Source organism: Rhinolophus sinicus, chromosome 6 (genome assembly GCF_057876585.1).
Source record: "Rhinolophus sinicus isolate RSI-liver-muscle chromosome 6, RSI-T2T, whole genome shotgun sequence".
NCBI classification, from domain to species: domain Eukaryota; kingdom Metazoa; phylum Chordata; class Mammalia; order Chiroptera; family Rhinolophidae; genus Rhinolophus; species Rhinolophus sinicus.
Genome location: NC_142506.1, coordinates 102,801 through 119,713, shown reverse-complemented (window position 1 = coordinate 119,713; position 16,913 = coordinate 102,801). Strand labels below are relative to the sequence as shown.

The following is a 16,913-nucleotide window of genomic DNA, read 5'->3' as shown; positions in this document are numbered from 1 at the left end:
CTGTGGGACACAAGAGTAGGAGAGCTTCTTTTTCTGAAGAACATACGTTATGTGTGGCATGTATTTTTATCCTTATTTTAAAAGGTGAGGGAAAAGACCCAGAAAGATAAGATGCATTACCCAAGGTCACAGAATAAGCCCAAGGCCGAAGAAAAGACGAGGACTGCAGACCCTTCCATACTGACCACACTGGGGCTGGCCAAGCCCACACTTAGAAGAGGTTCTGTGCTTAGAGTTTTAATAACATAATGGGAGAAGCAGGACACAAGCACGTGAGATAAGTCAAACAAGTTAAACAAACTGCATAAGGGATCCCAAATTTCCTAAGGAGACCCCGAAGAGGGAGCAGAGGTTAACCAAGTAAGGCTCCTTGAAGGGGTCACATATTTGAGTTGGCTGGCAGGGAATGAACATTAGAAAAAAGAATCCTCCAGGTAGAGTCTCAGAATTGAAAGAATGGCAGGGTGGTCAGGCCGTGGAGCTTAACTAGTCCAGTGTTTCTCAAACTTCCCAGTGACACATTCTAAATAGAAGCTTCATGCTCAAATCAAAAATCGGGAAATGCAGACTAACACCATGACTACCACTACATCCCCACTAAAATGGTTAGGATAAAAAAAATCTGACAATACCAAGTTCTGGTGAGGATTCAAATCGACTAAACTCATACACTGCCAGTGGGAATGTACTTTTAAAAACAGTTTGGCAGTTCCTTAAAAAGTTAAAAATAAGCTTACCCACTCTTATCTGATTTACCCAAGAAAACGGAAAAGCTAGGTTCACAAAAGAGCCTAAATGCTTACAGCAGCTTTACTCATCCTTGCCCCGCACGAGGCAACCCAAATACCCTTCAGCGCAGAACGGATAAATAAACTGCCACATCCATACAACAGGGTGCTGGTCAGCTGTAAAAAGGAAGGAACTATTGGGACATGCATGGATGAATGGCCAGTACATTAAGTGAAAGAAGCGAGGTAAAAGGCTACACACCAAATGACTGCGAAAACACAATGCGTTTGTGAATTGTCCAATGCAGAACAAGGTTTGTGCCATGGCTGAGGGCTCGGCCGCGTCCATCACACACACAGTGGTTCTCTCCAATGTGAATCTGTCCATGTGGCCTAAGGCTGGAGCCATGAACAAAGGCTGGACCACACTTTCTGCATGCACGAGGGCTCTCACCAGTGTGGATCCTCTGATGCTGAGTGAGGGCTGACCTCCGGCTGAAGGCCTTCCCACAGTCACCACATTCGTAGGGCTTCTCACCAGTGTGCACTCTCTGGTGTAGGGTGAGTTGTGAGCTCTGGCTGAAAGCTTTCCCACATTCAATGCACTGATAAGGTTTCTCCCCAGTGTGAACTCTTCGATGCTGAACAAGAGTTGAGTTCCGGCTAAAGGCTCTGCCGCACGCATGACAAACATAGGGCTTCTCGCCAGTGTGAATCCTCACGTGCTCAGTGAGGTGAGAGTTAAAACCGAAGGCTCTTCCACACGCATGACAAACATAGGGCTTCTCCCCAGTATGAACCCTGTGATGGAGGAAAAGGCTGGAGCTCTGACGGAAGGCTTTCCCACACACATTACATACATGAGGCTTCTCTCCAGTGTGGATCCTGTGATGCTGAATGAGGCTTGAACTTCGACTGAAGGCCTTCCCGCACTGGTCACATTCGTGGGGTCTTTCACCAGTGTGGATCCTCTGATGCTGTGTTAACTGTGGGCTCTGACTGAAGGCTTTTCCACATTCATTACACTTGTAAGGTTTCTCTCCTGTGTGAATGATACGATGTTGAATAAGAGTGGAGCTTCGACTGAAAGCCTTCCCACATTCATTACACCCAAAAGGTTTTTCTCCAGTATGAATTCTCTGATGCAGAAGGAGGTAGGAATTGAGACCAAAAGTTTTCCCACATTCATTACATTTAAATGGTTTAATTCCAGTGTGAACTCGATGGTGCAGAATAAGGCTTGAGCTGTGAGTAAAGGCTCGCCCACACTGATCACACTTGTAAGGCTTTGCCCCACTGTGACTTCTCTGATGTCTACTTAGGTCTGAACTGTATTTGAAGGTTTTGCTGCATGTATCACATTTAAAGGCTCTCTCTCCTGTTTTATTTCTTTGAAATCTAACAACATTTTGGTTCAGATTCAAGTTCCCATCAAATGCACCACACTCTTGGGTTGTTTCTCCTGGAGGTCTTTCCCTATACATGGCAGTTTCTTTCCTAAAAACACTCTCGTGAAGATGGAGTTTCTTCCAAATATGCCCAGAATTTTCCAGCTGTGTTTCTAGTTTATCTTCACAGCCCCAAGCTTCCTGCAAGTCAGGAGACTTGAGATTGCGCCTCGAGAATCTTCTTGATAGCAATTCTGGGGTTTTTACTTCTTCAGAACATGTCTGGCTTACAGTGGATAGTTCCTTTTCAGTCCCAATCTCAGAACCTGTTACATAAAATATAGGAATTATCAGAAAACACCATCCCTCAGGGATAATACCCATGATGTGTTAAAAGCTCCTACAAACTGTTCTGCAAAAGGAAAATACTCCAGTAGAAAAATAGGTGACAGACGGAATTCAGAAGTAAAGATGGCCAATGAACAGAATAAAAATATGTAAGTTCATTAGTAATAAAGAAATTTAAATTATAATTTTTCACCTATCAAATTGGCAAAGTAATCTATTCCACAAATATTTAGAAGGCCAGGCATAGCTACATAATGAATATAACAGGAAGACAAATACAGACTCTGATCTCACAAGGCTTACATTCTATTCAGGTAGATAGAAAATTAAGTAAAATTTTAACAAGGATGATAAACCATGTGACATGGAAACAATGTAGAAATGTGGGGAAATACTCAATGGCCTCCAAGCCAGTGTATATGGTCAAAGAAGACCTCTGGGAGGAAGTGATGTTTGAGCTAAAACCTGAAGATGACACAATTAGCAATGGCAGACATGAGGGCCTGTATGTGACAAGTGACAGAATCAATCAAGTTCAAGAATTAAAAGAATCTGGGGCCAGCCCGGTGGCTCAGGTGGTTAGAGCTCCATGCTCCTACCTCCGAAGGCCGCCGGTTGAATTCCCACATGGGCCAGTGGGCTTTGAACCACGAGGTTGCCTGTTCAACTCCTCGAGTCCCGCAAGGGATGGTGGGCAGCGCCCCCTGCAACTAAAATTGAACACGGCACCTTGAGCTGAGCTGCCGCTGAGCTCCAGGATGGCTCAGTTGGTTGGAATGCGTCCTCTCAACCACAAGGTTGCCGGTTCGACTCCCGCAAGGGATGGTGGGCTGTGCCCCCTGCAACTAGCAATGGCAACTGGACCTGGAGCTGAGCTGCGCCCTCCACAACTAAGACTGAAAGGACAACAACTTGAAGCTGAACGGCACCCTCCACAACTAAGATTGAAAGGACAACAACTTGACTTGGAAAAAAAGGCCTGGAAGTACACACTGTTCCCCAATAAAGTCCTGTTCCCTTTCCCCAATAAAATCTTAAAAAAAAAAAAAAAAAGAAAAAAAAAAGAATTAAAAGAATCTCACTACGGCTAGAGCAAGAAATGTGAGGAGGTGAGAGTGGCAAGATAAAGCATGACAAAAAGCTCAAGAACTTTAGACTTTATTCTAAATACTTAAAAAGTAATACACAGTGTTGATGAGAATTGAAGAAAAACAATCACTGTCTTTTACTATTGGTGGAATTATACCTAAATTACGACTTTTTAAAGGAAAAGTTGGAAATATGTACCAAAGAATTGACATATTACATATTACTAAAACTGTCACTATTTGCGGATAACATAATTTTATATAGCAAGAACCCTAAAGACTCCACCAAAAAAGTATTAGGAATAATAAACGAATACAGTAAAGTTCCAGGACACAGAACCAATATACAAAAATCTACTACACTTCTATATATTAACAATGAAATATCAGAAGAAGAAATGAATTAAACAATCCCACTTACAATCGCAACAAAAAGAATAAAATACCTAGGAATAAACTTAACAAACCAGGGAAAGACCTGTACACTGAAAACCACAAGACATCGTTGAAAGAACCTGAAGAAGACACAAAGAAATGAAAAGACATTCTATGTTCATGGATTGGAAGAACCAATATAGTTAAAATGTCCATACTATCCAAAGCCATCTACAGATTCAGTGTAATCCCTATCAAAGTCCCAATGGCATTTTTCACAGAAGTAGAACAAATATTCCTAAAATTTGTATGGAACCACAGAACACCCTAAAATACCAAACCAATCCTAAGGAAGAAGAGCAAAGCCAGATGTGTCACATTCCCCTATTTCAAACTATACTACAAGGCTACAGTAATCAAAACAGTGTGGCACTGGCAGAAAAACAGACACACAGACCAATGAAACAGAATCAAGAGCCCAAAGATAAACCCACTCATATGTGGGCAACTAATTTTTGACAAAGGAGGCAAGAACATACAATGGAGAAAGGACAGTCTCTTCAGTAAATGGTGCTAGAAAAACTGGACAGCTGCATGCAAAAGAATTTAACTAGACCACTTTGTGACTCCATACTCAAAAAGTAACTTAAAATGGATTAAAGACTTGAATGTAATACCTGAAACATTAAAATACATAGAATAAAACATAGACACTAAGCTTCCGGACATCGGTCTCAGTGGTGTTTTTGTGAATTTGACTGAAAAGGCCAAGCGGAAAAAAGCAAAAATCAACAAGTGGGACTACATCATCCTAAAAAGCTTCTGCACAGCAAAGGAAACCATCAACAAAACAAAAAGGCAACCTACTGAATGGGAGAAGTTATTTGCAAAAGATACCTCCAATACGGGGTTAATACCCAAAACATGTATTACCAGATAACTCATACAATTCAACAAAAACTAACAATACGATTAAAAAATAAGCAATAGATCTAAAGAGATTTCTCCAAAGAGGGCACACAGATGACCAATAGACACATGAAAAGATGCTCAACGTCACTGATCATCAGAGAAATGCAAATGAGATACCACCTCACACCTGGAAGAACGGCTATCATCAATAAATCAGCAAACAACAAGTGTTGGTGAGGATGTGGAGAAAAGGGAACCCTCGTGCACTATTGGTGCGATTGCAGACTGGTGCAGCCTCTATGGAAAACAGTATGGATGCTCCTCAAAAAATTAAGACTAGGGGACAGCCCGGTGGCTCAGGCGGTTAGAGCTCCGTGCTCCTAACTCCTAACTCCGAAGGCTGCTGGTTCGATTCCCACATGGGCCAGTGGGCTCTCAACCCAAGGTTGCCAGTTCAATTCCTCGACTCCCGCAAGGGATAGTTGGCTGCGTTCCCTACAACTAGCAACAGCAACTGAACCTGGAGCTGAGCTGCGCCCTCCACAACTAAGATTGAAGGGACAACAACTTGACTTGGAAAAAAGTCCTGGAAGTACACACTGTTCCCCAATAAAGTCCTGTTCCCCTTCCCCAATTAAACCTTTTAAAAAAAAAATTAAGACTAGAGCTACCATATGACCCAGCAATCCCTCTTCTGGGTATCTACCTGAAATTCTTGAAAATACTTATTTGTAAAGATATATGCAACCTTATATTCATTGCGTATTATTGACAGTAGCCAAGATATGGAAACAACCTAAATGTCCTTCGATGGACGGCTGGATAAAAAAGATGTGGTACACATACAATGGAGTATTACTCAGCCATAAAAAGATGAAATATTGCCATTTGCAACACCATGGATGGATCTTGAGGGTATTGTGCTGAGTGAAATAAGTCAGATGGTAAAATAATGCAACCTTAACCAAAAGCCCAACTTATTTATTTTTTTATTAACAAGGTGATTCTAAAATATGGAAAAACAGGGTCAAGAACAGGCAAGAACTCGCTGAGGTCAGACAAGGAAGTAAAAGACTTGCTGTCCTGGATATCAAGACTGACTGGTCAAGGACAAAGGGACGGTGGAGAGAAAATTACATCTGTGTGCGCTCCCAGCTTCACAGGGTCCCCCTCCCCATGACAGACTCCATGGGCTGGTCAAGAGCTCAGACAGTGAGGCCAGGCCCAGTGGGGGCAAATGCTCGGATACTTTTATCCATACTTTTCTCTTCCAGAAATAGATGATAATCGTGTTCCTTAAAAATATTATGTAAATACAGGGCGGCTGGATGACTCAGTTTGTTGGAGTGCAAGCTATGAACAACAGTGTTGCCAATTCGATTCCCACATGGGCCAGAGCTGCACCCTCCACAACGAAACTGAAGACAACGAGCTGCTGCTGAGCTGCCGAAGGGACCGCTGGATGGCTCAGTTGGTTAGAGCGCGAGCTCTCAACAACAAGGTTTCCAGTTCAATTCCCACATGGGATGGTGGGCTGCGCCCTGTGCAACTAAAGATTGAAAACAGCCACTGGACTTGGAGCTGAGCTGCGCCCTCCACAACTAGACTGAAGAACAACGACTTTGAGCTGATGGGCCCTGACTTGGAGCACATTGTTCCCCATATAATTTTTTTTTAAATTATGTAAATAAGGTTCGAATTTTTTGATATGAAATAAAAAATATAGTATAAGAGGAGAAAATGTACAATTCTCAGTTTGAAAAGGTCATTACCTGAAACACCAGAATAAAATAAACTTCAGTGGAAAATTAAATGCTCTTAAAAGTGACTCTTTTATTATGCCTATGGTAATAGCACCAGTACCAGACCACATGAAAATGAAATATAGATGTGGCACTTTTTAATCCATGTGAAGACCTGGCCATTTATATCAAAACAGCTGAATCTGCTTGTATTTCTTAAACTGGATTTAGTAACAATAACAAGGTGATCCTGGGATTGACTGCACGGAAATGCAGCATGAATGTTGCACAAAGCTCTAAAATGTGATAACATTTTAAAAATACAAATCCATGGCCCTTTTGAATGGACTCTTATTACAAAGAAATCCCAACAATATTGTAAAATGCCATACAGCACAAAACTCTACTTCATCTGAGTACAATTTAAAGATGTACACAATTGTTAAAAATTTGATGTTTCTTTAATGATTCTTAATGTTAATTTTGCATTTTGCTAATAATTGTGGGCATTCTTTCTGTCATTCTCAAAAGATCTGAGGATCTTAAGACTATTTCAAAAATGAGATAACAAGTAACTATATTTATATGAAAGATTTTTTTGTGTTTTTTTAAAAACTAGAGTTCAACCTTAAAGCTCCTTGTTATGAAAGTTATAAAAGAAATTTGGGGGGGGGAATGAAATAAACATTTTTCATGCCAGTTTTTCTATATTCTTTTAGCAATCATACAAAATTCCTGTTAAATTTCCTCCCTGATGTCTCATATTAATGTAAAAGTGAGTTTAAAAATGGATCTCATGCTTTCCAGCAGCCACAGCCAGGAAGGTCACCATGCAGTTCTGGTGGGTACAGGATATCCCCGCATATGGGTAGCACCACGCCGGGACCCACGGGAGGGTTTTCCGATTTCTTAATGCAAAATGAGAGTCGGCATTCCTTTCCAAGAAGAACCCTTGACAGATAAACTGGACTGTCCTCAACAGAAGAAAGCACAAAGAGGGACAGCTGGAAGGAACTCAAAAGAGAAGAAGCCACTGTGCAGTCACATCACAGAGGGCCACCAGCGGGGCATCTCTTGCTGAAATAACGGCCAAGAGGAATCAGACACCTGACATGAGGAAGGCTCCATGAGAACAGGCTATCAGGGCTGCCAAAAAAGCTGAAAAGGCTAAGCACGCACCTAGGCAGACAGTGATGGTTAGTGCCAAGCAGAGGATGAGGCCTGGGCAGGTTTCTGCTCCCGAGTTGGTGGAAAACGCTGTTGACAGATGAAAATTTTAAAGATCTGATCATAAAAAAAAAAGAAGAAATAAAAATAAATCTCATGCTGCCATAAACAGTTTACCTCTTTTCTTAGAAAGTGCTCTGGTGAAAAACGTTCCACTGTGACATGTTCTCAACTCCACCGGGGCACAGCTGCTGCCACCGTGGGAGCTGTGTTCCAGGCGGGTGACCCCATCCACAAGAGGACACTCACTGTCCTGGCCTTATGACAGACAGACCCAGCAGAACCTTTGCATTCACACATCACCAGAATCGGCTAAAATGTGCCAAAATAAAACTCGGAAAACAAAGCAAAAAATGGACAGGCTGAGCTTCCAGGACCTAGACGCTCAGCCCACAGCTTTACGGACTTAGAGGGAGAGAACAGCAGGAGTGAGGCTCTGCTGCCACCCAGGGGTCGCCTATGGTAGGACAGCACATATAAAATGACAAATGGCCCTAGTGTCACAGCTGTGGAAGCCTACTGAAGCCTGCTAAGGCAGTCACTGCCAACTGCAGCTCGGACAGAGTCCCGTACAGGCCCAGCCAAAGCCGCGGGAGGGCAGACCCGGAACATGCAGCCCAGAAGAGCCCGGAGTCCCCCAGGACACACCATAAGCGGCTCAGAAGCCCCCTCTCTCTGCACTAACGCTCGCCAGGTTCAGCCTGGGCACCCTGCCCCCACCAAACTTCGGGGAGTTCGGGGTAATTATTAATACTTCTAAAGCCAGGCACCTGTGTCCAGCCCTGCTCACTGCAAGAGAAAACCCAACACAAATAGAATCACCTGTCCATGGGCCTGGATACCGGCCATTCTATGGTAGCTGCCCCTCTGTCAGGGGCACCATGGTACCCACACTGTCTCCTGGCAGCCCGGTTCTTCCTTATGACCTGTTTTCCCAACGTCCCAGACAGGACTTGTGTTCCTAACAGAAGAATCTTCTCTTGAACACTACGGGGAGCCCTTAATGTCACTTCTCACCTGAGACAATCCATGTGACGACTGCACAGAAGAGCTAAATGCTACATGGGGCATCTTTCCTAAGTGTGGCACTAACCATATGCAATAGCCTGATTCCATTACAAGGTTAGAATAGCTCACTCAATACATTGGTCAGAATTACCACAAACAGTGGGTATGAGAACCATGGTTTTAAAAAACTATTCGGCTCTTAATTTTTCTCTGGCCAAAAAAGGCATACATGCCCTCTGTAAAACGGACTGCACAACCAGGGAACTTTCTGGGTGACAATGATGTCCTGTATCTTAATAAAGGTTTGGTTGACACAGATGTGTCTATTTGTTAAAACTCAGCAACTTTACACTAGAAGTTAAACTCCACCTATTAAGTTAAACTTCACCTAGTTAAACCACTTCATGTCAAAGCATACACGCTAGAGAAACTTTGGGCGAAAGGATCGGGATAAGTAATTAATACCCTTAGCTGCAGATCTAGGGCATCAGCAAAGGTGGGATGTGAGTGATTAAGTGTGTATGCTTTGACAAATGACCCAAAGTGGGAGGAAAACGGGGAGAGAACAGTGGAAAGTAGAACAGGTGATTAGTTGTCTCAGTAGCTGGGAGCCTACCATGATGCTCAGAGCTGACACGTCAGCTAATAGAAGGATGTTCAACAGAACAAGGTTATTAAAAAATAATAATAATAAGGAATACTATTGACCAAAATTGGGAGACGAAGGAGAAAAAGGATAGAAGTTTAACAGGTCAACCTGGTAGGTAACCAATAGCTATTATATAAAGAAAGAGGATAAGAAGGGTATTGTGTAAAGAAGGGAATGAGGCTGTTACACAGGTTCAGCGCAGAGGTGGGTCACTACATGCAAATTTCCCTAACGACCAGAAGAACTGTGTAAGAATTTTTAAAGGCAAAGCAAACAAATCAGTAAGAGGAGAGCCTTCAAAGCACGCGCATATGTCTGCAGGAGCACAGTGCTGTGTCTGAGACAGACCCCAGGAGTCCCCGCGAGTCAGCCTCATCTCTTAACAGCGCCCACATGCTCTCACCTGTCCTGCAGCTGCTCAAAGCTTCTGGCTCCTCAGCTCCCACAAGACCCAGGACCCACAGCTCTTCACCTTGCTCCAGCTGGGAGATCAGCTCCGGCTTAGGGAAAGGGGGTCCTGTTGGGGTGAGAGCCGAGTGAGCTGATGTGACCTGGGAAGCTGGAGCAAGGCAGTACCCACTGGGTCTTTCAGTCCAAATGAGAAGTGTAGCGTCCCATGAGACCTCTGGGGAGGTGAGAGTGGGGCGGGGCCGCCTTGGGGCGGGGCTTCCGTGGGGCGGAATCACAAGTGCCTGAGTACCGGGGGAGTGGAAGGGATTGGTCAATGGAAGCAAGGGCTGAGACTGAGCCCTGAAGAATTCACTCATCAGTTCTCCCGCCACTAGGGAAACACCGGCACCAGAGTGAAGTCTGACATCGGGAACGAAGCAGGCTCTCTATGGGGAATATGCAGAGCCCAGACTGCTACCTGGGCACAAGGGGTAGGAACCTCTTCTTTGGGCTCCAAAGTGCGGAAGCAGCCCCCCAAACTCCATAGACACCCCCAACCCAAGCCAGGAGAGCCTCACCCAGCGAGGCCACGTGCCCGTAGTTCTCCAGCATCACGTCCCTGTACAGTGCCCGCTGGTCGGGGCCCAGCTGCTGACCTTCCTCGCGAGAGAAGTACACCGCCACGTCTTGGAAGGTCAGCGGCACCACCTCCTGCAAAAACAGGTGGCCGCTGCCCCGGGGCCACGCCCACTGGGCAGACCTGCTGCGGTCAGCCCCAGGACCCGCCACCCTCTTCCGCCATGGGGACCCAGCTGAGTTCCCAGAGCCCCTCTCCCTGGGGGAGGGTGTGAGTCCAACCCCAGAACCCTTTCCTTCAGTGCCAGGATTCCCGGCTTCTCCAGGTGCTGGGCTCGCAGCTCCAGAATGTGGGCAGGGAGCAGGGTGAACTCACCTGGGGCGCTGGAGGCCCGAGTGTGGCTGCCATCCTGGGAAACAGGATCTGAAGACTCAGGACCTGAAGGCTGCCCTGGCCTGGGCTTCCCGCAACTCACCCTCAGAGAGAGAGGACCCACACTTAGACCCATTCGGTGGCATGAAGTCACTCCATTAACTTCCAGGGCCCAAGGGGTGTGAAGGGTGGACAGGTGAAGGACGGCATTAATTAGTTCTTGGAGTAGCCTCCTGGGGCCACGAGTAAAGTCGCTTACAGAAGTTGTCGGTCAGAGGCAGGGCACTCTGCAGCGACTGCCCCGAGTTACACGGAAAGTCTCCAAATTGGCAGACCCAGGGCCCAGGTAGGGCCGGGAGCTGAGGGGTGAAAGCTGGCAGGTCCAGCAGGCCAGCTTCCCGGGGCCAGGTGGTGTCGAGCCTCACCTGGGACAGGCTTTGCAGCCCCCATCCGACACCGCACACAGGGCCAGAGGACGTGGGTGGAGGTAAGAGTGGGGAGGGAGGGGCTGAGCTACTGCGGCGCAGGCAGCCTGCCGACCTTCTCACCCCTTCGTCCCCAGCCTCCTGGGTAGGCCTGCCAAGTCCTCGCTGCCCCCCGGGGCTGAAGACACAGCGCGCCGCTTCTCCCACGCCCCCCGGCCGGTCGGGGCCGACCCTCCGCCCGGCAAGTCCCCCTTAAACCTCCGCACCGTCGCCCCTGCCAGTGCGACCTCGGCTGAAACCTCCCGAGGCCCCGCCTGGACGCACCTCGGTCTGCCGGGTGGCCGTGGTCGCCCACTCGGCCAGAACTTCCACCGTCTGCATCCGTCCCTCTGCTGGCCAGACCCGCTGTCGTCAGCCCGCCCCCGGAGAGTGAGAGCAAAGCAGGGGCGGCACAGCGGGGTGCAGCGGGTCCGCGGGGCAAGAGGCGGAGCCAGGCGGAAGGGGCGGGGCCGAGCTGCGCCCAGCGGGGGCCCTCCGGCCTGAGCCTGCGCCTCCGCTCAAGACCCAAGGGGCCGGAAACGGCAGCGCAGTCCCGCCCCAGCACTTCCGGGGCTGCTCTAGGACCACAGAGGACTCGCGCCGTCTGTGCTGTCTGTGGTCAGCTGGGATTAGGGGACGACTGGGAGGGGGACCGGTCGGCAGGCGGCCAGTCCGGACAGCCTGGACCAGGAGCATCGAGCCCATCTCTCCGCTCCAGGCCCGGGCGCTGCAATCTGAACATGGTTGAACCGGCCTCACGCGCCTCTCCATCCCGGGCCAGGCCCGCACAACCCTGTTTCCTTTTCTCTTTCTTGGAAAGAAAATAACCTGTCAGCATTTCTCAGTCTGTTGTGGAAACCTCTTGGGTTGTAGGGTGTCATCAAGCGATATCCAAGAGAGTAATGAGCCTTCTTCAGTGCTTTTAGGTCACAACTCCTGTTGCAGAGTCATCTGTAGCCGAGCAAATCAGCTAACAAACGTTAGTTTGTTGTCTTAATTTTGCGCTGTATTTTCTAGCTGTTAAATTCTGCACCTGTTACTGGTCGAACCTGGACATGAGCGGTTTTCAAACCATGCCCTTTCCCTCCACAGTGGACACAACATCAAGGGACAAAACGTCCAGTTACAAAATAAATAAGTCATGGGGATGTAATGTACAGCATGCAGACTGTAGTCAACAATACGGTATTACCTTTGTAAGGTGACAGTAACTCGACTTATTCTGGCGATCAATGCGCACTGTATAAAAGTGTGGAATCATGATGCACACCTGAAAACGTAATACTGCATGTCAGTTATACTTCGATAAAAAAAATAGGACAGGGGTTGCCGGTTAACTCAGTTGGTTAGAGCGCGGTGCTCTTAACAAAGTCACAGGTTTGATCCCCGCATGGGCCACTGTGAGCTGCACCCTCCACAGCGAGATTGAAACAACTACTTGACTTGGAGCTGATGGGTCCTGGAAAAACACACTTAAGTAATAGTTTAAATAAAGAAGAGTGCACAACTGAGTGGCTCAGTATATGCACGTCGCGCCGCCACCCCCACGGAGCCGGCCAGGAGGATGCGCCGCCCTCCCTTCAGGTGACCGGCGGCGCCCCGGCCCAGGACCCAGGCCCTCTCTCCCTCTCCTCCTGGGCCCGCTACCCACCCCCAGCCCAGACCAGGGCCCGTGGGCTCCGTGAATGCCTTTGAAATACCCCCAGAACTGAGACTGGAGCGCATCCCGCAGGCTCTGACCCGCACGGCAGATCTGCCTCCGCCCCTTCAGAATCCTTTCCGGCGCCCTGGGCTGTGCCCCTCCGCCCCGCGGGTAACAGAGGGCCTGGTCCTCCCGGTGTCCTAGAGCTTCCCGGAAGTGTCTCTGAGTCTCCACGGGACCAGCCCCCGCTTCCGGCCGGGCCGTCCCGCTGCTCTCCGCCAGGCTGTTCCGCTGCAGGCCGCGCACGCCAGGTTGGAGGGGGGGGTCGGGCCTGGGGGCGCGGCGGGTGGGGTCGCCCCTCCCGGGAGGGGGCAGCAGACCGGGACGCGGCCCGGTGGCCACCGCGTCCGGGGCGTCTGGAAGCCGGAGACCTGTCAGCGACAGCAGAGCCCCAGCCGCCCGATCCCCTGGAACTTGGGGCGGGCCCGGAGGGTGCTGACCGCGCCGAGCACAACAGGGCAGGACCCGAACCCGGGCCCTCCTCGTCGACTCCTTCCTCCGGACGGGTGGTCGGGAGAGGGTCGGTCGGGGGCAGCTCACTGGCCTCCAGGCAGCAGGGCCTAAACAGCCGGGTGGCCCTTGGCAGAGAAAGGCCGTTCCTGATACTGGCCAGGCCGTGAAGGAGAACCCAAGACTTTTTTTATTAAAGACCTTGGGTGGTCCGTTGACAGTCGGGGAGAATGGGGTACCATGAAGCCGGTGGAGAGTCCCGTTTTCCCGGTCTCCCCAGCGCTCCACCGTGCCGGTCGCGCTGTGCTGCGAGGACCTGGGCCTGCTGGGCGCCTTGGGGACGGGCTGTGCTCTGCCGCGCTCTGCTCCATCATTTGGCACGGCAGAGACGGGCGGTGCACATTTCTCCCGCATAAGCAGGTGTGTGGGCCGGTCACCTGAGACCTGCCTTGACGTGCTGTCCCTTCAGTTCATGTCACAGCCCTTTCCTCCAGATTCCACACATACCTCTTGTCACGTGCCCCTCAGCCCCTCCTGCTTGGGGGGCCTGTGTCTTTTTGCCCCTGTGCCATGATGGAAGCAGTGGGGACTTCTGAGTAGACAGGCCTGGATTCTACCCCTTTTCTCGGTCAGTTGCACTTGAGCGTCGATTTCCTTATTGGTGAGAGTAGTAAGGACTCGAGGTCAAGTAGTTAAGTGATCCCAGCGTGGTTGGTGGCAGTGGCACTGGCTGTTGTGTCCTTGTAGTCTGTGGACCTTTCTCCTTCTCGTTTATTGGGAGAACATGTGTTGGCCCGTTTCCTGGTTCTCTTGCTATCCTGCCTCCCCTCTTCCTGGGACTACAGTGGGCCCCTCTGCCACCTGCTCCCAGGGTGTTTCCTGTCACATGGGCTGTCATCAGTGGTTCACGCTGTCAGTGTTGTGAAGGCAGAAACCACATCAGTCCTCAGTCCCTGGCCCAAAGGACATGGGAGTTACTGGCCTCCTCTCCCATTCCAGGCAGTTGCAGCTAGGACCTGCCTGTGGACCAGCTGACCGAAAAGGAGGAAGCAGCCATGTCTGCTGTGGGGGCCACAGCAGCATACCTGAATCACCCTGGGGACAGTCACCGTGACCGGGTGAGTTTCCTGGGGGCCCATCTTCCCCCAGAGGTGGCAGCAATGCCCCGCCTCCTGGGGGATCTGGACAGGAGCACATTCAGAAAGTTGCTGAAGCTGGTGGTCAGCAGCCAGCAAGGAGAGGACTGCCGTGAGGCTGTGCAGCGCCTCGGGGCTGGAGCACACCTGCCTGAGGAGCAGCTAGGCGCCCTGCTAGCTGGCACGCACACGCTGCTGCAGCAGGCCCTCCGGCTGCCCCTGGCCAGCCTGAAGCCTGACGCCTTCCAGGACCAGCTCCAGGAGCTCTGCATCCCCCAAGACCTGGCCGTAGACTTGGCCAGTGTGGTGTTTGGGAGCCAGCGGCCTGTCCTGGACTCCATGGCCAGGCAGCAGGGGGCCTGGCTGCCCCATGTCACTGACCTGCACTGGCGGGTGGACGTTGCTATCTCCACCAGCGCCCTGGCCCGTTCCCTGCAGCCGAGCGTCCTGATGCAGCTAAAGCTTTCGGATGGGTCAGCGCACCGCTTTGAAGTCCCCATAGCCAAGTTCCAGGAGCTTCGATACAGCGTGGCTCTGGTCCTGAAGGAGATGACCAACCTGGAGAAGAGGTGCCAGCGCAAACTGCAGGACTGATACACTCGCGGGTCCTGCTCTAGTCGCCTGTGGACAGCGCCAAAGCCAAGCCCGCCCTGCCCCGGAGCCACTCCTCAGGGAGTGTCAGCGTGGTCATGTCATTCTGTTTACTAAAAAGGACAGCTGTATCTTTATTTTGAAGTAAAGCAACTATACAAACGTCTTCCTTTGTGGGCATCGCTTGGCACACTCTCCCAGTCGTTGGTGTTGCTGGGTGAGGGTGCCCGTCTGTGGTCCGCTTGCAGCCTGGGGTCCCAGCCACGGCCTTTATACAGACTCTGACTTGGTTGGGGTGGCCCGTGTGACATCGGAGCCCTCTGCTCATTTGCTTGGTGTTTCAGGGTGCATGTTTCACTCTCCTGTCTTGAATCTCTGAGCTCATGAAACCACCTTTCTAGTGGTAGGGGGGGCATTACAAAGTGCAAAGTAAAAATGGCTGGCATAGCTTGTGGGAGGATGGCAAGTGACGCAGAGGACCCACAGTTGCAGGTGATGGGAGGCTTGTAATGGCAGAAATGAGCTGTCATTTTAAATTGGGTCCTTGAGGACCTGGTATGTGAGCAAAGACTTGAAGGAGGCGAGGGAGCAGAGTGATGTGAGGGGGGTACCTCAGGGCACAAGCCGAGGCTACAGCTGAGGGAGGGGGAGGGTAGTGGAGGGTACAGATGGCAGGCCGCCATCTGACAGCTGCCTTGAAAGGCTTGCACTGGATGCTGTGAAGAGCAGAGTGTAGGGTACAGGGCAGGAGTTGGGAGCCTGCTGGAGTTAGGGTGGCAGGGGAGAGGGGGACCGCGGCCTGTCCTGGGTGCCTGCAGGTGGGAGTGTGCAGGGCCCAGGACCAGCTTTGCACCCTCCAGCTTAGCCATGCCCCAGGGAGGGCTCTTTGGGGTCCTGCCCTCTACAGGTCTGTTCATCATCGGGCTGTGCACCATGGTGGTGCCCCTGGCCCCACGGTCTGCCCCGCTGGGAACGAGAGCTCTCTGGGGTCTCCCATAAGGCACTGCTCCCAGCCTGGGGGCCACCCTTATGACCAGAGTACCTCCCCAAGGCTCCACCTCCTCAGGCCATCACACTGGGCATTAGGGTTTCCCCGTATGAATGTGGAGGGACATTCAAACCACTGCAGCTTGTGTCTTCGTTTTACTATTAAAATTGCAGTTATGTTAGTGGTGAAAGCATTTTACACATTAGAACTATTCAGCAGTGGGGACAGCGGCGGCTTTGATACTGTTGCGGGCTAGACTCCAAGTACACCCTCGGCTCGTGCTTCTCACACACCCCTACAGGGCAGGCCATGGCGATGCAGCCGTGAGCACAAAGTCACGGGACACCAACAGGTGCAGGTGGAGAGCTCACTGCACCGTTTTAACTCAGTGAGGTCTGAGGCCTCCTGCTTCCCAGGCAATGAAGCACAGGGTCACATAGCTGATGGAGGAGCCAATGTTCTCCGTCAGCGTTCCCTCCCCACCGGGGCAGTGTCCTTCCTCGGCTAACTTTTAGGCACCTGATCGTGGAGGGTGGCAGGAGGGGCAGTGTGTGTCCCTCAGGGAGCTTCAAGGGGCCCTCTCTGCTGGCTCACATGTCCTGAGCAGCTGCTGATCCCAGAGTGAGGACCCATGTTTACGGTTGAAAGCCACTGAGACTTGGGGGCATCTGCTGTGCATGATTACCGCCAGTGAAACGGCCAGTGAACCAGAGATGGCGATGTGGGGTCTGAGCCGGGCCTATGTGCCCCAGCAGGGTGCTCCAAGATCCCTGCCTCG

The 16,913-nt window shown here is 50.3% G+C and overlaps 2 protein-coding genes across 27 annotated transcripts; one reads left to right on the top strand and one right to left on the bottom strand.

Annotated features, from left to right (window-relative positions):
• Positions 1 to 221: 221 nt before the first annotated feature.
• Positions 222 to 13,116, bottom strand: ZNF251 (zinc finger protein 251). 25 transcript variants are annotated; one of them, XM_074316567.2, is made up of 8 exons: positions 13,009 to 13,116; positions 12,461 to 12,538; positions 10,808 to 10,908; positions 10,434 to 10,605; positions 9,869 to 9,982; positions 7,926 to 8,066; positions 7,761 to 7,838; positions 222 to 2,442 (listed from the first exon to the last, which is right to left on the bottom strand). In XM_074316567.2, exons 3-8 carry the CDS (start codon positions 10,838 to 10,840, stop codon positions 983 to 985), a joined length of 1,998 nt encoding a protein of 665 aa, XP_074172668.1. In that variant the 5' UTR covers positions 10,841 to 10,908; positions 12,461 to 12,538; positions 13,009 to 13,116; the 3' UTR covers positions 222 to 982. The 25 variants fall into 25 exon arrangements, 23 of the variants coding, with proteins under 23 accessions (XP_074172668.1, XP_074172665.1, XP_074172664.1 ...); XM_074316564.2 differs by having other exon boundaries at positions 10,808 to 10,966; positions 11,554 to 12,538; positions 12,969 to 13,105; XM_074316563.2 differs by having other exon boundaries at positions 10,434 to 10,511; positions 10,808 to 10,966; positions 11,554 to 12,538; positions 12,969 to 13,105.
• On the top strand, positions 13,086 to 15,313 carry COMMD5 (COMM domain containing 5). Of its 2 annotated transcripts, none has more exons than XM_019717165.3 (2): positions 13,086 to 13,221; positions 14,420 to 15,313. In XM_019717165.3, the coding sequence occupies exon 2, from the start codon at positions 14,476 to 14,478 to the stop codon at positions 15,148 to 15,150; it is 675 nt and encodes a 224-aa protein (XP_019572724.3). In that variant the 5' UTR covers positions 13,086 to 13,221; positions 14,420 to 14,475; the 3' UTR covers positions 15,151 to 15,313. The 2 variants fall into 2 exon arrangements, with proteins under 2 accessions (XP_019572724.3, XP_088655413.1); XM_088799287.1 differs by lacking the exon at positions 13,086 to 13,221 and adding an exon at positions 13,269 to 13,840.
• The last annotated feature ends 1,600 nt before the right edge of the window (positions 15,314 to 16,913 follow it).

Bases quoted from the DNA above. Each gene is read 5' to 3' on its own strand.
- ZNF251 (XM_088799241.1), bottom strand. From the start codon at position 10,940: ATGGGTCTAAGTGTGGGTCCTCTCTCTCTGAGGGTGAGTTGCGGGAAG. The intron at 10,512-10,807 runs GTGAGTTCACCC...CTCGCGAGGAAG, and splicing joins TCGGGCCTCCAGCGCCCCAG to GTCAGCAGCTGGGCCCCGAC. The intron at 8,067-9,868 runs GTGAGAGCATGT...GTCTGTCATAAG, and splicing joins TTTGAGCAGCTGCAGGACAG to GCCAGGACAGTGAGTGTCCT.
- COMMD5 (XM_019717165.3), top strand. From the start codon at position 14,476: ATGTCTGCTGTGGGGGCCACAGCAGCATACCTGAATCACCCTGGGGAC.